This window comes from Camelina sativa, chromosome 7 (assembly GCF_000633955.1).
Source record: "Camelina sativa cultivar DH55 chromosome 7, Cs, whole genome shotgun sequence".
In the NCBI taxonomy this organism is placed as follows: Eukaryota; Viridiplantae; Streptophyta; class Magnoliopsida; order Brassicales; family Brassicaceae; genus Camelina; species Camelina sativa.
The window spans coordinates 21547067-21569638 of record NC_025691.1 but is presented as its reverse complement, the minus strand read 5'-3'; the positions used below and the strand labels follow the sequence as shown (position 1 = coordinate 21569638).

Sequence of the window (22572 nt, the reverse complement as noted above, 5' to 3'; positions counted from 1 at the left end):
AAGGTAAAACAGTTAAAGCTAATATTCTACTAATCATTGTTGTAACTGTTAAAGAGGATAAACGCCGCCGGTAAGTTTTCACGGCCGAAGAGGTTCAACTTAAGTGATACAATCGTTTATGGTAGCGCCAAATTTTGAATATTACGTTTCATTCATTTGTGGTAAACTGACTAAAGGGAATGAAAACAACCTGTGGATAAGTAAAAGATATATGAACGGATTACAAAAAGATGTCGATTTATATGATTTAAGTTAATGAATCACGCCATAGTAAATTTTATGGCTGAACTTGTGGATATTATCCACATGAAGATTTTGAAAATAAACTCTCCAATGAAATCTTTCCTTTTTTGTTCTTAAAGGCAAATCTACATTTAATTATATATGAATAAAACACAATTAACTGTTCAAATCTTTGGTTTTATGATGATGGAAGATTAGACATTTTATTTGTATGAGGAAGACAAAGAAAAAGAGAAAAAAATGGATATTAATCTCTTAAAGATTATTATTTTTTGGATAAAAAAGTACAGTTATAAAGCAAAAAATTTGACTCTCCAAAGACGAATTTGGTAAGCGAATCAGAGAGCTTATATAATCCGTTACTTACAAAGTAAACAAGATATTTGACCACTCTACGAAAACAAAACAAAACAAGATATTTGACCATAAATAAAATAAAATAAACAAGAACAAAACAAAACAAGATATTTGACCACAAATAAAATAAAATAAACAAGAAGACAAGATATATTTTTTTCTTTTGGACAATATTTGCTTTTTAAACGAGTGATTAATTTCGTTTCCAAAGTGATTATCAAAAGACTGGGCTCTTATTCCTGAATCTTTAAGAAGAGTTTTTGATCCACGTCCAACTTGAAATGTCTTTAAACTTGTCCAACGGTTGTAAATTGATTTTGTTTTTTATGTATCCAAAAAGAGTTTCTGGCCCAAAGGCCTTGGTCATTATGTTGCGCCAGTCTAGTTTTTGATCGTTTGCACAATACTGTCATTTGTTGTTTTGATGTGTCTTGATATCTAATAACCTTGGCCAATTGACGAAGTCGTGTGACCAATGAGTCCGAATTGTGTAAGATGGATATGGACTATCTGTTCTCTTACTCACAATCATCTGTATGCGCATTTCTTACGTTTTAGGCAAATACAGTATTGGATTGTTAAAGAAAAATTATGGAAACTCTTATATATAATTTTTTTAATTAATATCACATAAAGCATGTTGTTGACGAAAAAAATACATTCTAACTTAATGATATTCCAAAAAAATGATATAATCATATACATATAATATATGATAATATGTATGATCTTCAAAAACATGGGTTATAATTGCCTAGTGATAAATCATCAAGTTGTTATGTGTCATTCTATGCTAAGTAAGAAACAGATAACTATATTATAACAAAATGTGTTTCTAAAATATAAATAATAATAGAAATTGATTAATAAGTGTTTTCAATTCTATAAATCAAATTGATTAATTTAAATACTAATCATATATTAATAAGTGTTTTATATTTTGTAAAACAAATTAATTAACTAATTTAACTAATACTATTACTAAATTATTGTGTGTTTTCACCATGGATAAAGTAAGTTGCCTAAGTCATTCTAGATTATAAAAAAATATTCAACTTTTTCCCTATGTATAAAATAATTGCCACAAATTAATATCAGTTTTTGTTTTCTGTCTGGAAGTATTTTCACTAGTTGGATACTTCTTTTACGCGCGAAAGCAAAACAGTAAAAAAAAAAAAAAACTGTAGTGACATACATCACTTATTGACGACCAAACAAAAGAAAAACAAATTCTATTTCAAATTCAAATCAGTAACAAAGTAAAAAAACTAAAGGAAGGGTGAAATACAGATTACCCAAGGTTTATTAGAGTTTTATCACTTTATCCCATTCTCTTTTCTTTTATTTTTTGGGTTTTGCACAATAATACTGTATTTGATCATGAGTTTCATAAAAAAAAAAAGCATAGTAATTAAAACTAGTGGAATCCCATGGCCCCTGTCTTCAAAGCAGGTGCGTCCGGTGGCGGTGAAGGTAAAACGGTTAACGCTAATACTCCACTAATCGCTGCTGCAATTGCTCCAACGATAAACGCCGGTAAGTTTCCACCACCGAAGAGAGCGTCGAAAGGTCCACCTCCTAGTGATACTATCATTTGTGGTATCACAATCGCCAAATTTAAAACTCCTAACGAAAGTCCTGTAATAATAAAATAAAATGAATGGTTTAGAAGTTATATTGGACGGATTAGATAAAGTAATAGTATAATTTAACGTTTACGGTCCCATGTACAACTATGTAACATGAATAAAGTTAAGAATATTACCTTGGCCGGCACCGGAGCTGCTTGAAAATATGGACGCTAGCGCAAATGGAGTACTGAATGTAATCTGTGATAATAAAATAAACGAATCGGTTGATACTAACTAAAAAAAGGAAAAAAAAAAGAAAAAAAAGAAGAGTAGAAAACAAAAGTGTACTACTTACAGCTAATGGAATACCAAGAACAGCAAAAAGACTTAAAGCTCCAGCTTTAATACCACTGCTCGGTCCGGCTAATTGACCGGCGGTTTTCCGGTGATCATCGGCCAATTTCGTAACGAGAACGGTCATGGCCAAACCGGCGGCGAGGATGAAATTCACAATTCCCCAAAGGCGTTTAGCTCCTCCTAGTTTCCGACCAATCCATTCAACACCAAGTGACATGAAACCAAGAACTATCGAGTTAAACATCAATCCCATTGCACCAGATTGGACTCCTAGGCTGTATAGTTTCTTGGACCGTTCGTTTCCATCTGAATCTCCACCGTACACTTCACGACCCATCCAATCAGTATCGAACAAAAGAAAAGGGAACCAAGCGATCCAGTTCAAGGCCGTGACGATTAGAAGCATCCACATGGGACGTTTCATGACTCTGAAAGCTCCAAAGATCTCTCCGAACAAAGGAACGCTTGAGGTCTTCTCATCGTCGTCGGGGTTTCTCGCCGGGGGAGACCATTGCTTGTCTTTCACGTACCAAAGAGACGTGACGGTGACGATGAGGAGGAGAGTGATGGATAAGAAGAAACAAGTCTTTAGATTGGCGCAGTAGATATCGCAAGCTTTGGTCATTGTGAAGGGAAACATTTTGTGAAGGTTAGTGTAAGATCCAGCAGCGTAACCCAAAACGTTTCCAACCGCCATAAAGAAGGAGAAAAACGCGTTTGCGACTCGCGTTCTTTTAGCGTCACCGGCAGCTAAATCGGCTAAGAAAGCACGGCAAGGTCCTTGTAAGGTGTTGTTAGCCACGTCAAGGATCCAAAACCCGAGAGCGAAGATCCCAATGGCTCGAACCTTTACCTTCTGGTCGAGCTTATCTCCCATTTTATTACCAATATCGGCCGCGTAACCGATGAGGAAAACGGCGACGGCGACGAGTGCGGCTCCGGTGGCGATGAAGGGACGACGGCGACCGAATCTTGAGGTGCATCGGTCACTGTGGAAACCGACGATTGGTTGAACAATCATACCGGAGATTGGCCCACAGAGCCAAATGAGAGATGACCATTTGTGAGGGATTCCAAGGAGTTGTACGTAAGGTGTGAGAAGAGAGAGCTGTAATGCCCATCCGAACTGTACACCGGCGGCGATGGAAGCGACGGAGATGATTTTACGAAGGGGAGATGGTTGGTCGAAATCTTCCGGCGACTGTTGTGTCTCTAGAGCCGCCGCATCTTTAGTGGATTTTTCTTTTTCGAAGACTCCCATTTTCAGGAAGTTAAAAAAAAAAAACACACACACACGAAATAGACAAAATTTAGAGGGAAAAAAAAGAAAAGAAAATTTGTTTATTTTCCTTTTTCTTTTTCTTTTTTGGTTTTTCTGTCTTTTCTCTNTTTTTTTTTTTTTTTTTTTTTTTGCTAAGTGAAGGTTTTGTTTTTGTGATGTAGGAGACGAGAGCATGGAGTTGTATTTATAAGCGAAGAAGAAGAAGAAATGTTACACTTGGAGATGATTATTTTTCGGATAAGAGACACAGTTACAAATTTTTTAATTGTGTGAGAGTGTATGGCAAGGTAGGGACACGTGTCAGTTAGGACATTAACTCCTCTTGGTTTCTGTTTTTTTACGGGATTTAATTGGTTTCGCCATTTTTCTTGCATCAAGTGACTTTGACGTTGATTCAATTTCTCTCTCTCTCTCTCTCTCTCTCACAGTTTTAGTTTTCTCTTTTTTACTCTNTTTTTTTTTTTTTTTTTTTTTTCTTAAAATCCGATTTTTACTAACGTTTTGTTTGGCTGGATGCTTTCGTGATTCCGATTGGGTACAAAATTTAATAATGGTGAATCGACCTAGTTATTTGTGTCACAAACATATGACTTTAAGGCACATAATTGTTCAAGGCAACATATATATACTTTTTTTTTCCGGATGTCTTCACTCTTCACATCAGCTACGATATTAGTTAATAAGTTTTGTATTATCTGACGTATAAAATAACGTGGATCAAGTCCTAATTAACAAATCTGGCTCCAATCTCGGTCATGGATGCCAAATATCCCCTGATACCACCACCTCTAGATCATGCCATTATGATTCCGCCATGGCCCATGTTCATAGTCGAGAGAGTATCTAACACAAAGGTCCAACCAGCTACATATTTTACAAAAATGATGCAGACGATCTTATCCGAACATCCCCAAAGATGGTATGTTATCCTTGACGTCCAAGACTTTAGACCCAAACGTTATGTCCAAGTCTTTAGACGACCAAACGTTCAATTTCCGCTTCGTAAACATGACAATGTAATCTTATCACAAACAATAATACAAAAAAAAAAACACTTAGGTTTGTATATGGTGGCGACTATTCTTTTTTCTTTCTGCGATGTTATTACGAAAAACTAGTGTTATATTTTGGCTACGTTGTTAAATGTTAACTCTAGTGTTATCAAATTTAATTTTATGATTACTATATATAAGCAGTCAATCGTAAAAATGTCTCTAACACCCAATTCATTAGATTATTACATTGGTTTTTTTTTTAACAGCAAAACGATTATATTATATAATAGAAAGTTTACATGATACATAGAAACCATTCAAATGCAATCATTAAAACAAAAAAAAGAAAATTGAACGCAATTTCGATAAAAAAGTGGAAGTAATCCTGCTTTCTAAACAGAAGTCTTACTACAACAGATAAAATCTGTTGAAATAGGTTTATTACATTGGTTTATGTTGCATATTTACAATTGAACCAATTTTATAACGTAAAAATAGGGTTCTGCAACAGAAAATTTCACCCTATTACACATTGTTTTTATAATGCAAGATATGATCCTACGATCTCGGTACTCAAAACTCCATTTATTTTGGATTGGTTGTCCGACCCACCATTAAGCGCTCTGCCTTTCTTTACATTTCATTTTTTACATTTTCTTTGTAGAACCGAAAACTCCATATACACTCTTTCCATTTTTCCAACCGGAAAGACTTTGACTTGAGAAAAATACAATTAAATAACTAAAGCATTTACTTGTAGAACTCTTGGATTTTAGTTGTCTGTGACCTAGTCTCAAGTGGCTCTTATGTTTGTAGACTGGATCACATGTTTGTCAACTCCTTACGCTGTCTTTCTACCCCTCCAGTCTAAACTACTTGGACTTAGGGTACATATATAGTTATAAAATAGTTTGATAAAAAATGTATAGTTATAAAATAGCTAGTATATAATATCACAGAAGAATCAATATGAAAATTAAGATAAATCATCAATAAATTAATTTCACAATTAATTAGGTAGATAACCAAATTCAGGAACATAATTAGGCAAATATCTATATATATCTATAATATAAATACCCTCAAATGGATTTGTCAGAAGTATAAAACTACATGAGACATTGGTTAACCTAATAAATCTGCAGTATTAAACGTCACAAGTCTTACGTTATACAGTATGACTTTTATGTTAGCCAAACTATAGAAATTGAACATCACAAACAAGGTTCAAAACATTTACATCACTTTTTAAAGTTTTTAATTTTTTTTTTTTAAAATTATATCATGACTCATAATAAGTAACGGAAAAAAATGAAAAATTACATCCACTTATTGAAAGGAAATCAATGTCTCCCGCGAAACAAAGTGGACACTAGATCAATGCAATTTATTTGCTTATAGTTTCAGGGGCATGCCAATAATATAAGTAACATGAATTAAATAACCACGTAAGAAAATTCAAAAGGTTTGTCAAAATGAATTTAGTTTTATAGGGTCGGGGATCGGGACCCTAAAAGAAGCTTATAGTTTGTTAGCCTAAAAAAGATTGTGGTTCGCACCATCATTATGCACTCGTAGTTGAACATGACTAGGCAATGAGTAGTTTTGCTTAATTTTAATTTCAACTATTCACTATATTATTCTATGAGATTAGTCAACATATTAATCACTGGAGGATCGAATATTAATAATATCAGAACACTATAAAAATGTAAAAGAGGTCAATAAATCAGCTTTATTTTCGTTTGCACTGTGTAAATCAACTTTATTTTCGTTTTGCACTGTACCAACTACTGTACCGGTTACCAATTTATGAAAAGTACTTGGTTTGACAAAAAAAAAACATCAGAACACTATAAAAATGTAAAATAGGTCAATAAAAATAATGTAAAAAGAACAACAGACCAAAAAGAATGCTGCTGACAATAATATTCTGCAGAGAGGGAATGGGAAAATAGTTTCACTTTTTTCTCTCCGTTTAAAATTTTTATTACCGCTAAAAAAGACTAATATTTACATCCTCAACAGAATAAAAATACACAACTCGAAAGATAGATAATATTTCAAAGCTGTCATCCTCGCCCAACTGTTGAATATTTCACTCAACACCACCTTAGGGATCTCGTTGAATAAGTCTATTCAATATTTATGTTTTGTTTAGCTTCACATATAATGTTTAATTTTCAAAACTTTTTAAGGTTTCAAATCTGCTTCAACACAAGAATCAACGACCACATACTCTTAATAATCGAAAGAAAATGATGCAATAACGTGTGGTAGAACTTTATAAAAAAAAAAAAAAAAAGAGGGTGCGGTAGAATATATTTGTCTACTCTAAAATGGAATTACGAAATCGGGTTGGACAGCTTCCAAAACCAGCACAACACAAAAGTTCTTTAGAAAGTGTTGGTTTTACTTATTTTAAACGAACACAAAGGCTAACAACATATAGTTATACTAAGATGATAATACTAATAAAATATGACATATGGCGTGGCGTAATTAGGATGTCGGGATTGGACATCATTGTTATTAAGAGAGAGAGGCGCATTATTGTCAAAAAGGTAACGATAGAAGTTGTTGACTCATTGACCTCTCTAATTACATACTACTCCAACTACAAATGTTCACACTCCATCTTTCAATTATTATTATTTTAGTTCATGTATCTAATTTATCTATTGATTAAAAATTGACTTCTTCTTCATTTATCTGTTCAAATTTTATTTCATTAGATATTCCCTAGCTAGTTACATCTCACACAAGACATTAACAGAGACTCATTTTAAACAGAACAACCATTTTGTAATACTATAACTTAAGCAAAAAGAAATATCATTTATAATGAGGAAAACCAGTACCCAAAATATTGGTATGGAAAGGAAACAGCTTTTACGGTCAGAGTTACTAACAAATTCAATTCTTGTGGTTTTAAAACAATATAATTCGGACTACAGTGGATAACATTATCGTTTATATAAACATAAATTATTGTTTGAGTTTAAATCGTTTGTATTAACATTTAACTATTGTTTGAATTTAAATCCGCATATTATATGTTACCAACAAAAAGGAAATACATAGCTAGATAATATATAATTAGTCAAAAAAGAAGAAAAAATGTTGATTTCTCAAGTCTTGCTACAAAGTACAAAACAGTTAAACTGATATATAGAACCACACCGCATAATAGAGAAAAAACAAAAGGTGGCAAGGAAGACTTCTAGCGAACGATTAGCGCCAAACATACCTATCTGATTATTAATATGGAGCCGTTTATTTTAAACTATCGCCAAAATAATTGGCGCTGAATTTTTATTGATATGCGTTTAATATTTGATGTACTCACTTTCTAAGTTGACAGTTTGAAATATAGCATAGACTTGAGTTGTATCTTCTGTTGTTTTCCTGTTGTTCTTTACTCTAATTTCAACTCTTGGTCTCAGATTCCCATATCTTTTGTCTTTTGATGTTATCATCAAAATAATATTCCCTGGATTTTCTATCAATATCGTCTGTATAATTTATTTTAAGAAAACATCAATAATAGTGTAGGTGGAAATTCAAGGCAAAGAACGTGTGACCGTCCATGCATAGGCCTCACAGACGACACAAACGTTTGTTTGCATTCTTTAAAATATGTAACTATAGCATTTTAAATTGGGAGAATTGCTAAATTTGTTAGAAGATGTCGCGTATGATTAGATAGATTAATTGTTTGCAAATATTTAATTTTAAAAGGGAAATAACAAGACTGCATACCAGTAAAATTGCCTACATGCGACGATGGACGTAGATATTGAATATTCTAAAAATTTAACATTTTTTGTAAATAGTCTGTTCTGTTCGGTTTACTAATATATTATTTTTTTTGACAACAAAAGAATTGGAGGATTACTAATATGAAACATATACATTTTTCTTTTACAAATGATAACTATAATAGATTGGATCCTGCATAAAACACTCTGGTAATATATAAAAAAAAAAAAAAAAAAAAAAAAAAAAAAAAAAAAGTAGAATGGTCGGTAGGGAGCAAAAAAAAGTTAAAAGAGAGGAAGAAAAAGGAAACAACGTCCCACATTCTCTTGGAGGCAACTTGCAATTGGAGATCAAAGATGAGTAGAAATGAAGGAACACGGCAGGTAAATAGCCTTGTAGCCTACCCTACTGATGGACATAACATTGGTCTGGTTTTAATTGATATTAATTTGCCTTAGTTTTCTAAGAAAATTATTAGTTAGGAAAAAAAAAATCAAATTATCACTTAAAATGTTCAATTTTACATAAATTTTTGGAATTTTTTTTAGTTAATGGGTTAGATAATATATAATAAATTCTCCTTTTTTTTTTGTTTCTAAAATTATTTTTTTAGTTTCCAAAATGCCAAAATGTGACAATCCGTTTCACAGATCCCACTAGCCTCACTGCTAACCGTCCCAACGAATCTCAAGTTGGTTCTGCAGGGCATCAATCTGCAGATCAATTGGTGACAGTTTGTCCTGTAGGAAGGTTGTTAAAGGGTGGGGACCAAGATTCGAGAAATGCCTGGCGCACCAATAACCTACTGGTGGATTGAGATATCCACAGTGATGGGTTAGGATCGATGTCCTGCAGGGCCAGCTTGGGTCCGTTGGAGCAGCTAGCAGTGAGCCTACTGGATCCGCGGGATGGGTTGTCACATAAAAATCGGACCCCAAACTGGCCCTGCAGGGCATCCATCCTAACCCATCACTGTGGATATCCCAATCCACCAGTAGGTTATTGGTGCGCCAGACGTTCCTTGAACCCTGGTCCTCACCCTTTAACAACTTTCCCACATGATAAGCTATCACCAATTGACCTGCAGCTCAATTGATGACAACTTGTCCTGTGGGAAGGTTGATAAAAGGTGAGGACCAGGGTTCAAGGAACGTCTGGCGCACCAATAACCTACTGGTGGATTGGGATATCCACAGTGATGGGTTAGGATCGATGCCCTACAGGGCCAACTTTGGGCCTATGGGGGCAAGCTAGCAGTGAGGCTAGTAGGTTCCACGGGACGAGTTGTTACATAAAAATCGATCCTAACCCATAACTGTGGATATCCCAATCCACCAGTAGGTTATTGGTGCGTCAGGCGTTACTCGAACCCTGGTCCCCACCCTTTAACAACCTTCCCACAGGACAAGTTACCATCAACTGAAACGACCCGACCTGTTTTTTTTAATAAATACAATATTTTCAATTAAGCATCCCATACTACTTAATTAACCAACCCAAACCACAACTCATCATTAAACCAGCAATAACCATTAAGCACAGCGGAAACATACCAATAATACAAAACCAATACATCATCAATACAATAACACTCCTAACCAATCTATCCAACAACCTAGCATAACTCTATCCAAGGTTCCAACATAAACAATGTAACCACCAACACACAAACGAGACCCTAGATCATCCTCCTCCTCATCGCCATGATTCCACGTCACATACCTGCACACCACAAACAACAATTGAGATGCGTAAGTATTATCATAAATACTTAGTGAGGCAATCCTCCCATCTACTAGGCTATATACACAAGCAACTGAGATTCTCCATGTTTACCAAACAACAAACAAACACAACAAACTAGAAAATTCACGAATCAGACAAGTTGGTGTCGACCGACACCAGAGTGGTGTCGATCGACATTGGCCCAAACATGGTGTCGACCGACACCAACATGGTGTCGATCGACACCGACTCTGCAGTCGCGTTCTGCGCAATGCCGATCGTCGAATCTCCGTTTCCAATCATCTCCAATCCGCTCCAAACTCACCCAAAAGCTCTAGGAACCTATAACAACCATAACACAACCACCACAATCAAGAACAACACCAAAAAACACAGCAAATCAATCAAACAAAGGATTCTCAGGCTTAGATAAGTCATGGTCATGCACTCACCTCTTTTGCAGGAAGTTTCTGTCCCAAACTGACGAATCTAGCACCCTAGAAGGCTTCCCCTTCGTTCCCAGCACCAGATCTCCACTCCACAAGAACAGATCTCACCAATCTAGCTTAGAATCCCCAAAATCCCTCAAGAACACTCTCTCTTCTCTATTTTCTCTTTAGAAGCGGCCAAAACAACTCTTTCCACGACCTAGGTCGAGTTTCCCCTATAAATACGTCGGTTTTACACTTCAATTGAACCAGACCGAACCAAAACGATTAATTAAAACAATCTGGTCGAAACAAAATTGATGGTGTCGATCGACACTCTTCTTGGTGTCGATCGACACCCCTTCCCAAATCCCCAATTTGGTTCGCGGGTGTTACAATTTCAATTGGTGGCAACTTGTCCTATGGAAAGGTTGTTAAAGGGTGGGGACCAGGGTTCGAGTAACGCCTGACGCACCAATAACCTACTGGTGGATTGGGATATCCACATTGATGAGTTAGGATCGATGCCCTGCAGGGCCAGCTTGGAGTCCCGCAGACCCCACTAGCCTCACTGCTAGCTGCTCCAACAGACCGTCCGTGGACCCCACTAGCCTCACTGCTAGCCGTCCCAACTGACCCCATGCTAGCCCTGTAGGGCATCGATCCTAACTCATCACTGTGGATATTCCAATCCACCAGTAGGTTATTGGTGCGTCAGACGTTCCTTGAACCCTGGTCCTCACCCTTTAACAACCTTCCTACAGGACAAGCTGTCACCAATTGATCTGCAGCTCAATTGGTGGCAACTTGTCCTGTGGGAAGGTTGATAAAGGGTAAGGACCAGAGTTCGAGGAACGTCTGACACACTAATAACCTACCGTGGATTTAGATGAGTAGCTCCATTTGTCACGATGAAGAGTTAGGATCGATGCCCTGCAGAACCAGCTTTGAGTCTATGAAGTCATGCTAGCAGTGAAGCTAGTGGGGTTTACGGGACGTTTTGTTACACAAAACAAAAAGAAACGCGGGACCAGAGACTTGATTGACTTTTAAAAGGACAACAAAACAGACAAAACAAAGCTACTCTCCATCACTCTATCAATGTCTAATGAGAATTGAGAAGAGAAGTGTTCTGTCTGAATTGAATCTGAAATTAGCCAACTTGTTCCATGGATTCGCCCTCATTATTCCGCCGGATTTTCCCCATCCTTTCCTTCCTCATCTCTGACTTTTCTTCCCTATCTCATTTCGCTTTTTTATAAAAATCATATAATATGAAAGTTAAAAATTACCCATTTTTGTATAGACTAGTCAAGATCTTTTTTCGATTCAATTACTGTCCTTGGTTGTTTTAGCATGACGGATGCATGACCTACTTACCCTCAAATATGTAACGATAAATATTTGATTGTGATAAGATACAATTGTATGTGTTGATTAAGGGACTTGTGCATCTATATGAAGACCTCAATCCCATTTTTACATGACGCAAAAATTTTAGAAACTCAAACATGTTGCAGATTGGAATTGTCTGTTTGTTATGTTTTTTTTTTTTTGTTTTTTTTTGTTTTTGTGTGGGGTAGATTGTTTAACTCTCTACCTGTGCAGTTTATATATTTCCATTCATAAAATCTAAACTCTTTTAATGAACAATGATATCATAAAGAAATATCTAAATTTCCAATTATAACTAAAAATAATTCTACTTATGATTTCCAAACTTGGAACATTATAACACGTTAGAAACTTAGAATACGTGAATTGTAAGATGATCTTATGATCTGTTTATAGCTACCTATAGAGACAATACCGGTGTGTTAACTACAACTATAAATTAAACTGGTACCAAACCATTTTGTTTATGTCATCTGTTTAGAGAGTGCAAACCAAAGCTGCCTAGTACTCTTAATTTTAATTTCTTATATTAGCGTGAGCGTTAGTTTTATATTTCATCGAGCCAGCACAAAACCAAGTTGAATCATTCCATAATTGTTTTTTTTTTTTTTTAAATTAGTGTGAGCATCTTTAAGCTAGCCTCTTTCGTATTCTCTCCAAACACCTCACGGATTTCATATAGATTTTAGTAGTCGTTTTTATCTTTATAGAGAGTAATCATGTGTCCTCGTAAAATTACTGAGGAGTTTGCACAAATATATATATTTTGTATAAAATAATTTAAATCAAATTATTGTATATATTTTTTAGCTTATTTTTGTTGTCTCTATCGCATTGTCGACCTAACTTAGGTAAATATATATTTATATTTTTTTAACAAAGAGTATTAAAACTTTATCAAAAAACAAAGAGTATTAACCGAAAAAGAGATTAAATAATTTAAGATATTTTTTTTCACCATACAATTATGGTGCACCTTGTACCGCTTCAAAGATATTAAGAAATATAGTGGACGAGAAAAAAACAAAAACTAATATCATCGAATTTGTGGTTTAAATGAATTCTTTTACAAATAAACCAAAGATAATAATTAACAATATATTTAGAGTTTCAGAATATGACATCAAATTGACTGCTTCGAGAATACGATAGTACAATAATTAGAAAGACAAAAGTAATAAATTCGTAAAAAAGACAAAAATATATTTAATTTGATCAGCAACAAAAAAACAAAGAGTATTAAGGCTGGGGTATGTTGGCAAATTACAAACGATTTTTTTTTTAAGATGGACCATGTTTATTTTGGTCATGACGAAAATCCACAGCTCACTAATTTNTTTTTTTTTTTTTTTTTTTTTTTTTTTTTTTTTTTTTTTTTTTTCTTAGAATAGATTGCTATTGGTGATTTTTTTTTGGTTTTTTATTTTTTTATTTTTTTAAGTTAGGGCTGAGATTTAAATTCACAAAATGATAGAGTATACAAATTGGTGTACAATATAGAGAGTTCAACCATCCTAAAGATTCTAATTTATTCTAAGAAATGATCTAAAAAGATTCTAATACTGTAAGAATTGATTTAAGAAATATCAAATACGTAATCTAAAATATATATATATATATATATATATCTAATCAATTTTTATTTTTTTGGACAAAATCTAGTCGAGTAATTTTTTTTTTTTGGCAAACATTTAATCTAGTATTTAAGGTTATCTTTTCGGATGAAAAAAAGTCTATTACTAATTCAGTGTCACCTAAACACATACTACTACTAAACTAGGTAGTATATGTTGTACAAGAAATAGAATGTATGGATTAGCCACGTTTTAAAATTCAAAGGTGCATTTATGTACAACGATGTACATGTCGGGAAATTATTAAAGATTCATCTCATCTCAGTATGACGTTCTCTAGTAACAAAATAAATTGCAAAAGTACAAATGGGTTCCACAGTCGTAGATTTGCACACCACACTTGACTAATATAATTGCAGTTGTTATGTAGTACCATTTATTTCCGTAACAAAACAATAAGAGTATATGTCTACATGTATTTTGGGAGAATTAAAGGATTCAAGATATTTGAAATTCAACCAAATTTGATAGGATTTATAAATCAAACCAAAGATAAAAACCCTAAAAAAAATTAAACATATAAAGTCGATTGACACGTTATAGGTGGTATAATAATTAGTCCAATTAATTCCTCTTTATCTATTCCAATATTCTAATATTTTTTTGGCTGCAAATCGTGATTAACAAACTGAACCAGCTGAATAGGTTGAATAATAATGGGCTGAATAAAAATGAGCTGAAGGAATTGAACGAGCTGAAAAAACTGCAGAGAAATAAATTAGTATGCTAAATGGTGACCATTAAGTTGAATAGCTGAATACAAAAATATAATATTAAAAATCTATTTATAATAGTATCAGAAATTATATATATAACTAAATTATATATTTAAATATAAGAAATTAAAAAAAACTAATATATTATTAATTCATATTTGGAAATAAATATTTTATTACAAAATATTATATAAAATAAAATCTAACGTTGCTGACGAACACTACGTCGACTTGCAGACCATATTTGCTCAGCAATTTGATCGCGGACGATCTTCATATAATTTCCATCGTGTGTTTCTTCTTCCACTCTAATATCTTGATCATCATTCACATCATCATTAACATTTTGCTGCCCATATGAAACATCACTATCTTTATCAGCTTCTTCAAAGTCATCATCTTCAATATTATTCTTGCGAATAAAATTATGAAGTCCCATTGTAGCAAATATAACACGTCTTTGTACTGCAATATTATACCTTGGAAATTCATTTAAAACTCTCCATTTTTTCTTCCAAACTCCAAATGTACGTTCAATGACTGAGCGAAGGGATGCATGCCATCTGTTAAACATCTCCTTGCTATTCCTTGGCGGCTCACCATAGAAAAACTCTTGTAGATGATACCTTGTGCCAACATTACTTTGCTTTCTATACGGAGCCAAATATCCACGTTTGTTGGCATAACCAGAATCTACAAGATAGTATTTGCCTTCCGCAGGGGTAGGAAACATAGTATCATCAGGAATCGCTGTTGATAACACACGCGCATCATGAGCTGATCCCGCCATACCAACAAGCAATATGTAGAAAAGCATATCAAAGTCGCACATTGCCAAGACATTGAGACTCGTACTTCCTTTGCGGTTCACAAATCTAATGGTTTCTTGTCCTGGAGTCACCATAACAGGTACATGAGTCCCGTCTAAAGCTCCTATGAATCCACTAAAGTAAGGCCAATAGCGTTTATCTCTTTGTAGACGGTTTGATATAGCTTCAAGTTCTTGGGTAGTTCTTGGTCGTATGTAGTCCACAGCCATTCGTTCCATTGCTCCAAGAACTTCATGAAACTTCCGACATATTGTTTCTTGTGCATGACCAAACCTTAGACCAATGTCACCTTGAGAGTCATTCTGGCCACAAATCATAAGAAAGATTGCAACACTCTCATCAACAGCCATATTTTGAGTGTCTTGTAAGCTATACCTCCCTTGTAATATTTCACACAAACGCTGAAATGCCACTGTATTCATTCGTACAAGCTTTCGACATGAAATTTCACTAGCATAGATTTGCTTTCGAATCATGGCCCATCCACTGCCTCTATCTTGAGTTTCTGGTTCTTTGCAGAAGAATTTGCCATAATATTCCATCAATGGAGAAATGTCGGTCTCTAAGATTTCAGCTTCTTCAAGTAAAATCAGTTCAGCTATTTCTTCATCTGATAGATTTTCAATACCTCTCAAATGTAATTCTGCAATACGAAATACCTAGAAAAAACCAATGTTGAGATATTAATATATATACATATACGTATAAAATTGTTTGACATATATATATATACATATAAAATTGTAGAAAACAAAATAATACCTTAGAATCCTCCGTAGTTTTAGAACTTGATGATGGACCAACCTTTCGTTTATTTCTGATTTGAAAAAAAAAAACACCATTCATTCCAAACACCATGATTGCTTCACTTGTTTTACTACTAATAATTAAATGTTTATTTGATGGATATTTAAAAACTTTAACTTCTAAAAGACAAAGATACAACAAGTTAATGAAACCAAACGAGAAACTAACACTAACTTAAAATAGCGTTTGCTAACTAATCAAGTCACTGAAACTAAACAATAGGAGTCTAATACAAATCAAAATACAAAGGGAGCTAGAGATATTACCTTTCACTCATGACTTCGATTGTTTTTGATAAGAAAAGTTAAACCAATATTTTTGTGAAGATAAAGCTTGGTGAGAGCATTGTGTATTTATAATAGGGACTGATTTTACGTACATGAGTATCTTCTATTCGTAACAAATTATCTAATTGAATGAATTTAGTTTTTGAATTTCCTAGATTCTCTAAACAAAACAATATTGAACATTAATAATTCATGTAAAAGTTAATTTTCCAAAAGAAAAAAAAATAAATAAATAGAATTCGTCAAACATTTGTTTGTTACATTATTTCTTTAAATGATAATTATAAACTATAAACATAATAAAGATAATTAAATAATTAAACAGATTTATTAGATAAAAAACCATGAAAAACAAAATTATTCGATTACATTCTTTTATTAGCAAGAGCATTAAAATAAAAATAAAAATAAAAATAAAAATATTAAATCCTAGAAGGCTAGAACATAGAACAACAACGAACGCATGCATGTTTCGTTTATTGAGTTCGGGGAGACAATCCAAGCAAAGTCGAAAAGCTAGTCCCTGAAGAACCATCAGACATTCCATATCCGGGGTATAAACTCGTCGAAGCATTAGCATTTATTCCCGCCATTTGTGAATGAGTGGCTGGAACATAGGGAGTTGTGAAGCTGCTTGTACCTCTTAAATTGATATTATCACACGGATAACCATATCTATCAACGCCAACAAGCTTTTCCAAGAAATGAATTTTGTTCTCTTCATTCCGTAATTTCATAAATCCATCACGAACGTCTTCGTCGTTCATCAACAACCTATTTGCTTCCCACCAAAACTTTCCCATTGGTTCAATGGCCAATATTTCTAATTCAGCCAAAGCATCTCCAAAAGTGGCTTTTGGATTATGTCGTGACCTTAAGACATCCAATAAACCTGTACGAGACTCTTCAAGACGTTGAAACCCTGTTTTAACTTGAGTCTCAAAGCTGATTCTTCTTCGATTGGTACGTCTACTGGTGCTCTTCCGAACACCCAAGTTTGATCTATTTGTACGGGAAGGAGAACTCCGTGCTTGTTCATTAGTAGTGGGTAGCGGTGATGGATCAGCTTGTGGAAGGTCCTCATCAGATGTTAGCTCTAAAGGAAATTGACTCCCATTATCGTCGGAAGCTTCATTCACTTCTATGTCATCACCAGTATGTCCTTCATTTAAATTTTGTTCGAGGTGTGCGCGTAGAGTGTGCGGCGAATAACGTTCATCCTGCTCCACATTATGTTGACTATAAATTTGATCGAATATCTCTTTGCATGGAAGAGGCTTGCTTTGCAACACTCGTACGTACTTGCCATTTTTCCCAAATTCCTAACATATAATGATAGAAGTAATTATAAAATATGTAAATATGTGGTGATCAAGACTGTATGTTCATATGTTTTAAATAAGTAAATATATGTAACTATGTAAGTATAAATAAATACTGCATGTTCATATGTTTTAAACTCACCTGGACTCTCTCTTGCCACCAAAGCTCCGGCATATCTATCTTTCTGGTTATGGAATTAACCGCAATACCAGTGCGTTTACATAGTTTGCGGTTACATTGCCATAAAAGCCGCATATAGTCGAGTCGATTTTTCATTTCAGGCTTCCAAGTCAACTTAGCTCCCTCAGTTCAAAAAACTTTTCCACAATTTTTGCTTTTCCCGAATTGTCAGGTACTCTTGTGACATAGCTTTTTGATTTTAACTCCATGTTCACAAGTTCGAGAAATATTTCGGTATATCTAGGACTCCATACGTACTGCACAATTTAAAGTGTATAAGCTAAACATAAATGTGGTGAAATATTTATATATATACATAATACATTTAAAATTGTATAAAACAAATACCTTAGGATCCTCTGTAGCTTTAGCTTTTCTCTTTGATTGTCCTTTAGAACTTGATGATGGAAAAGTGTTTCCATTTTTGCTTCGCTTGTTTCTGATTTACAAAACATACCATTCAAATATAAGCAAACAGAATTAAAATGTTTTATCGATGTAAAAAAGCTTGATCTTCTAAACCACAAAATAAACAATTTACACAAACTAAAAGAAGAGTGATACAAATTGAAACTAATAAACTTCAAAAAACGTAGAGAAATATACCTTTCACTCATGGCTACAATTGTTTATTATGAAAAAGGTGTTTAGCTCATAATTTTTTTTCCCTGAAGATAAATCGTGATGAGCTATGTATATATAGGATCTGATTTTATTTTTGATGTTAATCAATAAAAATATTAATTATTCAAAAGAGTTTAAAATTGAGCTGATTTTGCGTACTAGAATATCTTTTATTAGTAACAAATAATGCTAATTTAAATTATTAGTTTAATATTGAACATTAAATAATGTGAAAAATTTTGGAAAAAAAAATAGTTAGTGAACGTTTGTTACATATTTCAAATATATATATATATATATAATAATTAAAAATATAACTTTGATTTACAAAAATAGATTTTCAAACTAACAATCTTTGACTTCCCTAGATTATCGAAATAACAATCTAGATTTTGACGATTGTTTTGTTAAATGATAATTTTTTCAAAAACCAAAAATATTAATTTAAATATGTAAATTGAATATTTTTTTTTTTTTTGAGTTTTCCATCTCGTTCAATCTATTCATCTCCTATTTTCTGGTTGAACAATTTTCAACTTAAAAGTGTTATTTTCCAGCTACAAAGTAGGACCCACTAAATTTGGGTTGAAAAGATATTTATCTTAAATGGTGAGTTTTTGGCTGAACAAGGTTGAAAAATACGTTCAATTTATTCAACCACGTTAAAAAGTACAACCATTTGCAGCCTTTAATTTTCTGGTGAGGACGGGAGTCGAAAGTTTGGTCTCCGACGTAGTCTTTCCAGAGTCAATGCTTACAAAGAGAACGGTTGCGTAGCAAAACATATCCTTGTTATAAATTAAATCATAAGACGACGGCTAAATTAATATTTTATGAATTCATTTTTGTCAATATCCTTTTATCAAATCCATGTGCTCTGAAATATATATATATATGTATGCTTTTTTATCGTAAATACATGGGATACATTTTTTATGAGAGGGTTTAGCTTTGCATGCGAATGCGATAGGTGAAATTTCGTGAACGGATATTGTGTTATGTATTTAGAGTTTTTGCAGAAAAATAAAAAATTATTTTATAGAGGAGAATAATCCGTAGATTCTCGTAGTTAGGTGATATATAATTAAGTTATAATCAACCTATATAGTTTTGATTTGATTCTATTTCTCTTTCTAATACTAATTAACTTGCACAAGACAATAACAACAAAAGTGTTATAATTAATACTAGAAACCAAAACATTCTAACTTATTTCAAGTATAGACGAAAACTATACAATTGGTTGGATCACGATTCACGTGGTTCTGATATTTTTTGAAATAAATATTTTACATGATAAACCAAGTTTGGAGTTTTGCAGCTCCGGAGACAAAATCACAGATAAGCTAGAATTTATTTAACATATAAGGATTCTTTCCCCAAAAAATATTAATGGAGTTCGAAATTTGAGTACAAAACATTTGCCATAATAATGCCGTAGCAAACTCAATCAAATTCTCCAGAATCTCAACCCAATACTCCAATAAAATTATTATATTCACTGCAAGCAAGTCTCAACTCTTGCAGTGAATTTTTTTTCCACTTCTTACACCACAGATTTTCTATCAGTCACCGTCTAAAATTTCTAACTACTACTCCTTAAAATTTATTATGGCATCCTGCGTAGTTGTCTTGAATGTTTTTGGAAAAAAAAGTGAACTACATACTATGGTGATGCTGATTCATATAACTAGGTATCCACGCCTTACTGTAAACATTTACGTTTTTGAAAGGCAAAAGATTTGTAGTATGAATGTATATCATGTGCCTATCATTTGTATAACTGCGCAAGTGAGTGGTTTCACATGGAAAAAAACATATTTGGTTCCAAAACTCAAAAAGTTAACAGATTTGGCACGCAATAACTAAAATCGCAAATCAAGCCCAATTGGTCTGTTTTGTGATTGGAAGGTTTGATTTGTATGACGTTGACGCATTCAGCATACCTTTTCGTAGCGTCATGGGGTCATCAGTTAGGACTTAAGAGGGTCTCATTTGTCGATATCAACCTATTTTATTCCTCAATATTGTAGTATTATTTTGCCTTTACCTCAAAAAGTAAAAATTTAGATTTGGTGATGATGTAAATAAATTCCCTTTTTCCGAAAAAGAAATCCACTTACCCATTAAATTATTTCAATGACTCACTTACACGTCAGAAACTTGAAAACACGGTTTTATTGTGGTCATAGAAATTAATTGAATAGGTTTGATCAAAAAAAAAAAAAAAAATTAATTGAATAGTAAAAAGTATCACATGCAAGATTTTAATACTGTTCCATGCATTATAAAAGCTGAGCAGTCTGAGCTAAATACTTGTAGTATATATATACTAACATAAATAGTATAAAAAGGTTGAATTTGTAGTGCTTTATGGTTGATAACTTATTTTTGCTCAGACAGATATACATTTTTTTTTTCTTGTACACTCATTAATCCTTTATCTGCCCCAAAAAGAAAAAGGAAAAAATCATTATACTGTAGGATACATAAATAAAAATACTTCGGTGACAAACAAAAAAATGAAAAGAATTCGTAGAGAAACGTGTTTAGAAACTCAAACTGCACTGTACAATGTTTTTTTATGTACATATATCTCTGAGAAATATCATGCAGAGTCTCAAACTGTTATAGAAGTTTTCCTAACTTACCATTTCCGAACACAAGTAAGCTCTTGGCATTACAGTATAACTGTATAGTATAGTGTAGATATTGTTAACATCAAGTTCAATACATGTGTTAACTAATGTCTTGTCTCTTTCAATATATTTCTGTATTTGTTTCTTTAATCTTAATTTTTGTTCTGCTGTTTTGAAATATCATATATTCCAAACTTTTCTTGGTAGACAAACTAAAATAACATGCCAATTATTCCTAATCAGAGAGAATAAAACCATTATACATTTATTATTATTTTTACTCTTAATGAAATTGAAGTATAAGAAAAACAGTATTGCTCGTATATGGTTTCTAATAAAACAAAATATATTGGATAAATTATTGCAGTTTAATAAAAAAGGGTATATTCGATTAACCCACTGTTTCAAAGGCCAAGTGGGACTGCGATCTCCCACTACTTGGTTAATAATGTAGTCAACGTCACGACGTCAGCACCGGCCATTGAAAAAAAAAAGTTAGCACCGGCATTATTCAAGTTCAGTTCACAATTGTTTCACAATTAAATTTTTATACTGTTATTATTTACGTCCATACAAAATTAAACAAGAGATAATTACACGAGAACTCATAATTACTATGTTACTACTGGATAAGATATATAATTGCAACCTTTCTTCGAGGGTATGTTATTATTATCCATAACAAAAAGAAATCAATTTATCTAACCCACTATAATAATTACTTAGAATTTTGTTCAAACACTGCTTAGAAATTGGTCGAATCAGATGTTTAGAATTTGGATTTAAACTATTATGACACTTATTAGATTGGTTTTTTTAGTCCAATTAAACTGTGTGGTGCTACTATTTGCACTTTTTAAAAAGTGGATATAATTTTATTTTATTCTAATTTGGATAATAAAATCATTTATATAGAGTATATATATATTCGCAACGTTTAAGTTTGTGACGATGACCATTCAGTAGAATTAGAAGTAGATTTGCTCTACAGAACATGTAACACTATATGCGACATGACCCAAAATAATGTCATCTAGTTTTAGATCGAACAAGTAGTCAATGTAAATTAACATTTAATCTCTAGTAACCGAAGTAAATTGACTACAATGACTAGTGCTTAATACCAATACAATTCTTGATTTATTTTACAACCGAGATATCTTAGGATCACGTCTTTTTCTCCAGAACCTAATATAAATGATCTTGGGCGTAGGTCCACCAGATAATTTACCGCTACACAACTACATCTTGGTTCTGCATGAGGGCGTTTGTGTACGTAGCCGACTTCACAACACATGATGCCGTGAAGAATTTGGCCATGGAGTTAGAGAGAATGACCAAAAAGCGTTTGGTATATAGTATAATGCATGTGCATTGTACAAGCTTCTATTTAAATATAATAGTGCAAAACGGTACT

The 22572-nt window shown here is 33.2% G+C and overlaps 2 protein-coding genes across 2 annotated transcripts; both read right to left on the bottom strand.

The window, feature by feature from the left end:
• Positions 1817–3844, bottom strand: LOC109124398 (sucrose transport protein SUC1-like). The gene is made up of 3 exons (XM_010417602.1): positions 2527–3844; positions 2366–2429; positions 1817–2238 (listed from the first exon to the last, which is right to left on the bottom strand). The coding sequence occupies exons 1-3, from the start codon at positions 3787–3789 to the stop codon at positions 2018–2020; spliced, it is 1548 nt and encodes a 515-aa protein (XP_010415904.1). The 5' UTR covers positions 3790–3844; the 3' UTR covers positions 1817–2017.
• LOC104704828 lies at positions 14668–16379 on the bottom strand. Its single transcript, XM_019227117.1, has 4 exons — positions 16369–16379; positions 16058–16112; positions 15411–15954; positions 14668–15350 (listed from the first exon to the last, which is right to left on the bottom strand). Exons 1-4 carry the CDS (start codon positions 16377–16379, stop codon positions 14668–14670), a joined length of 1293 nt encoding a protein of 430 aa, XP_019082662.1.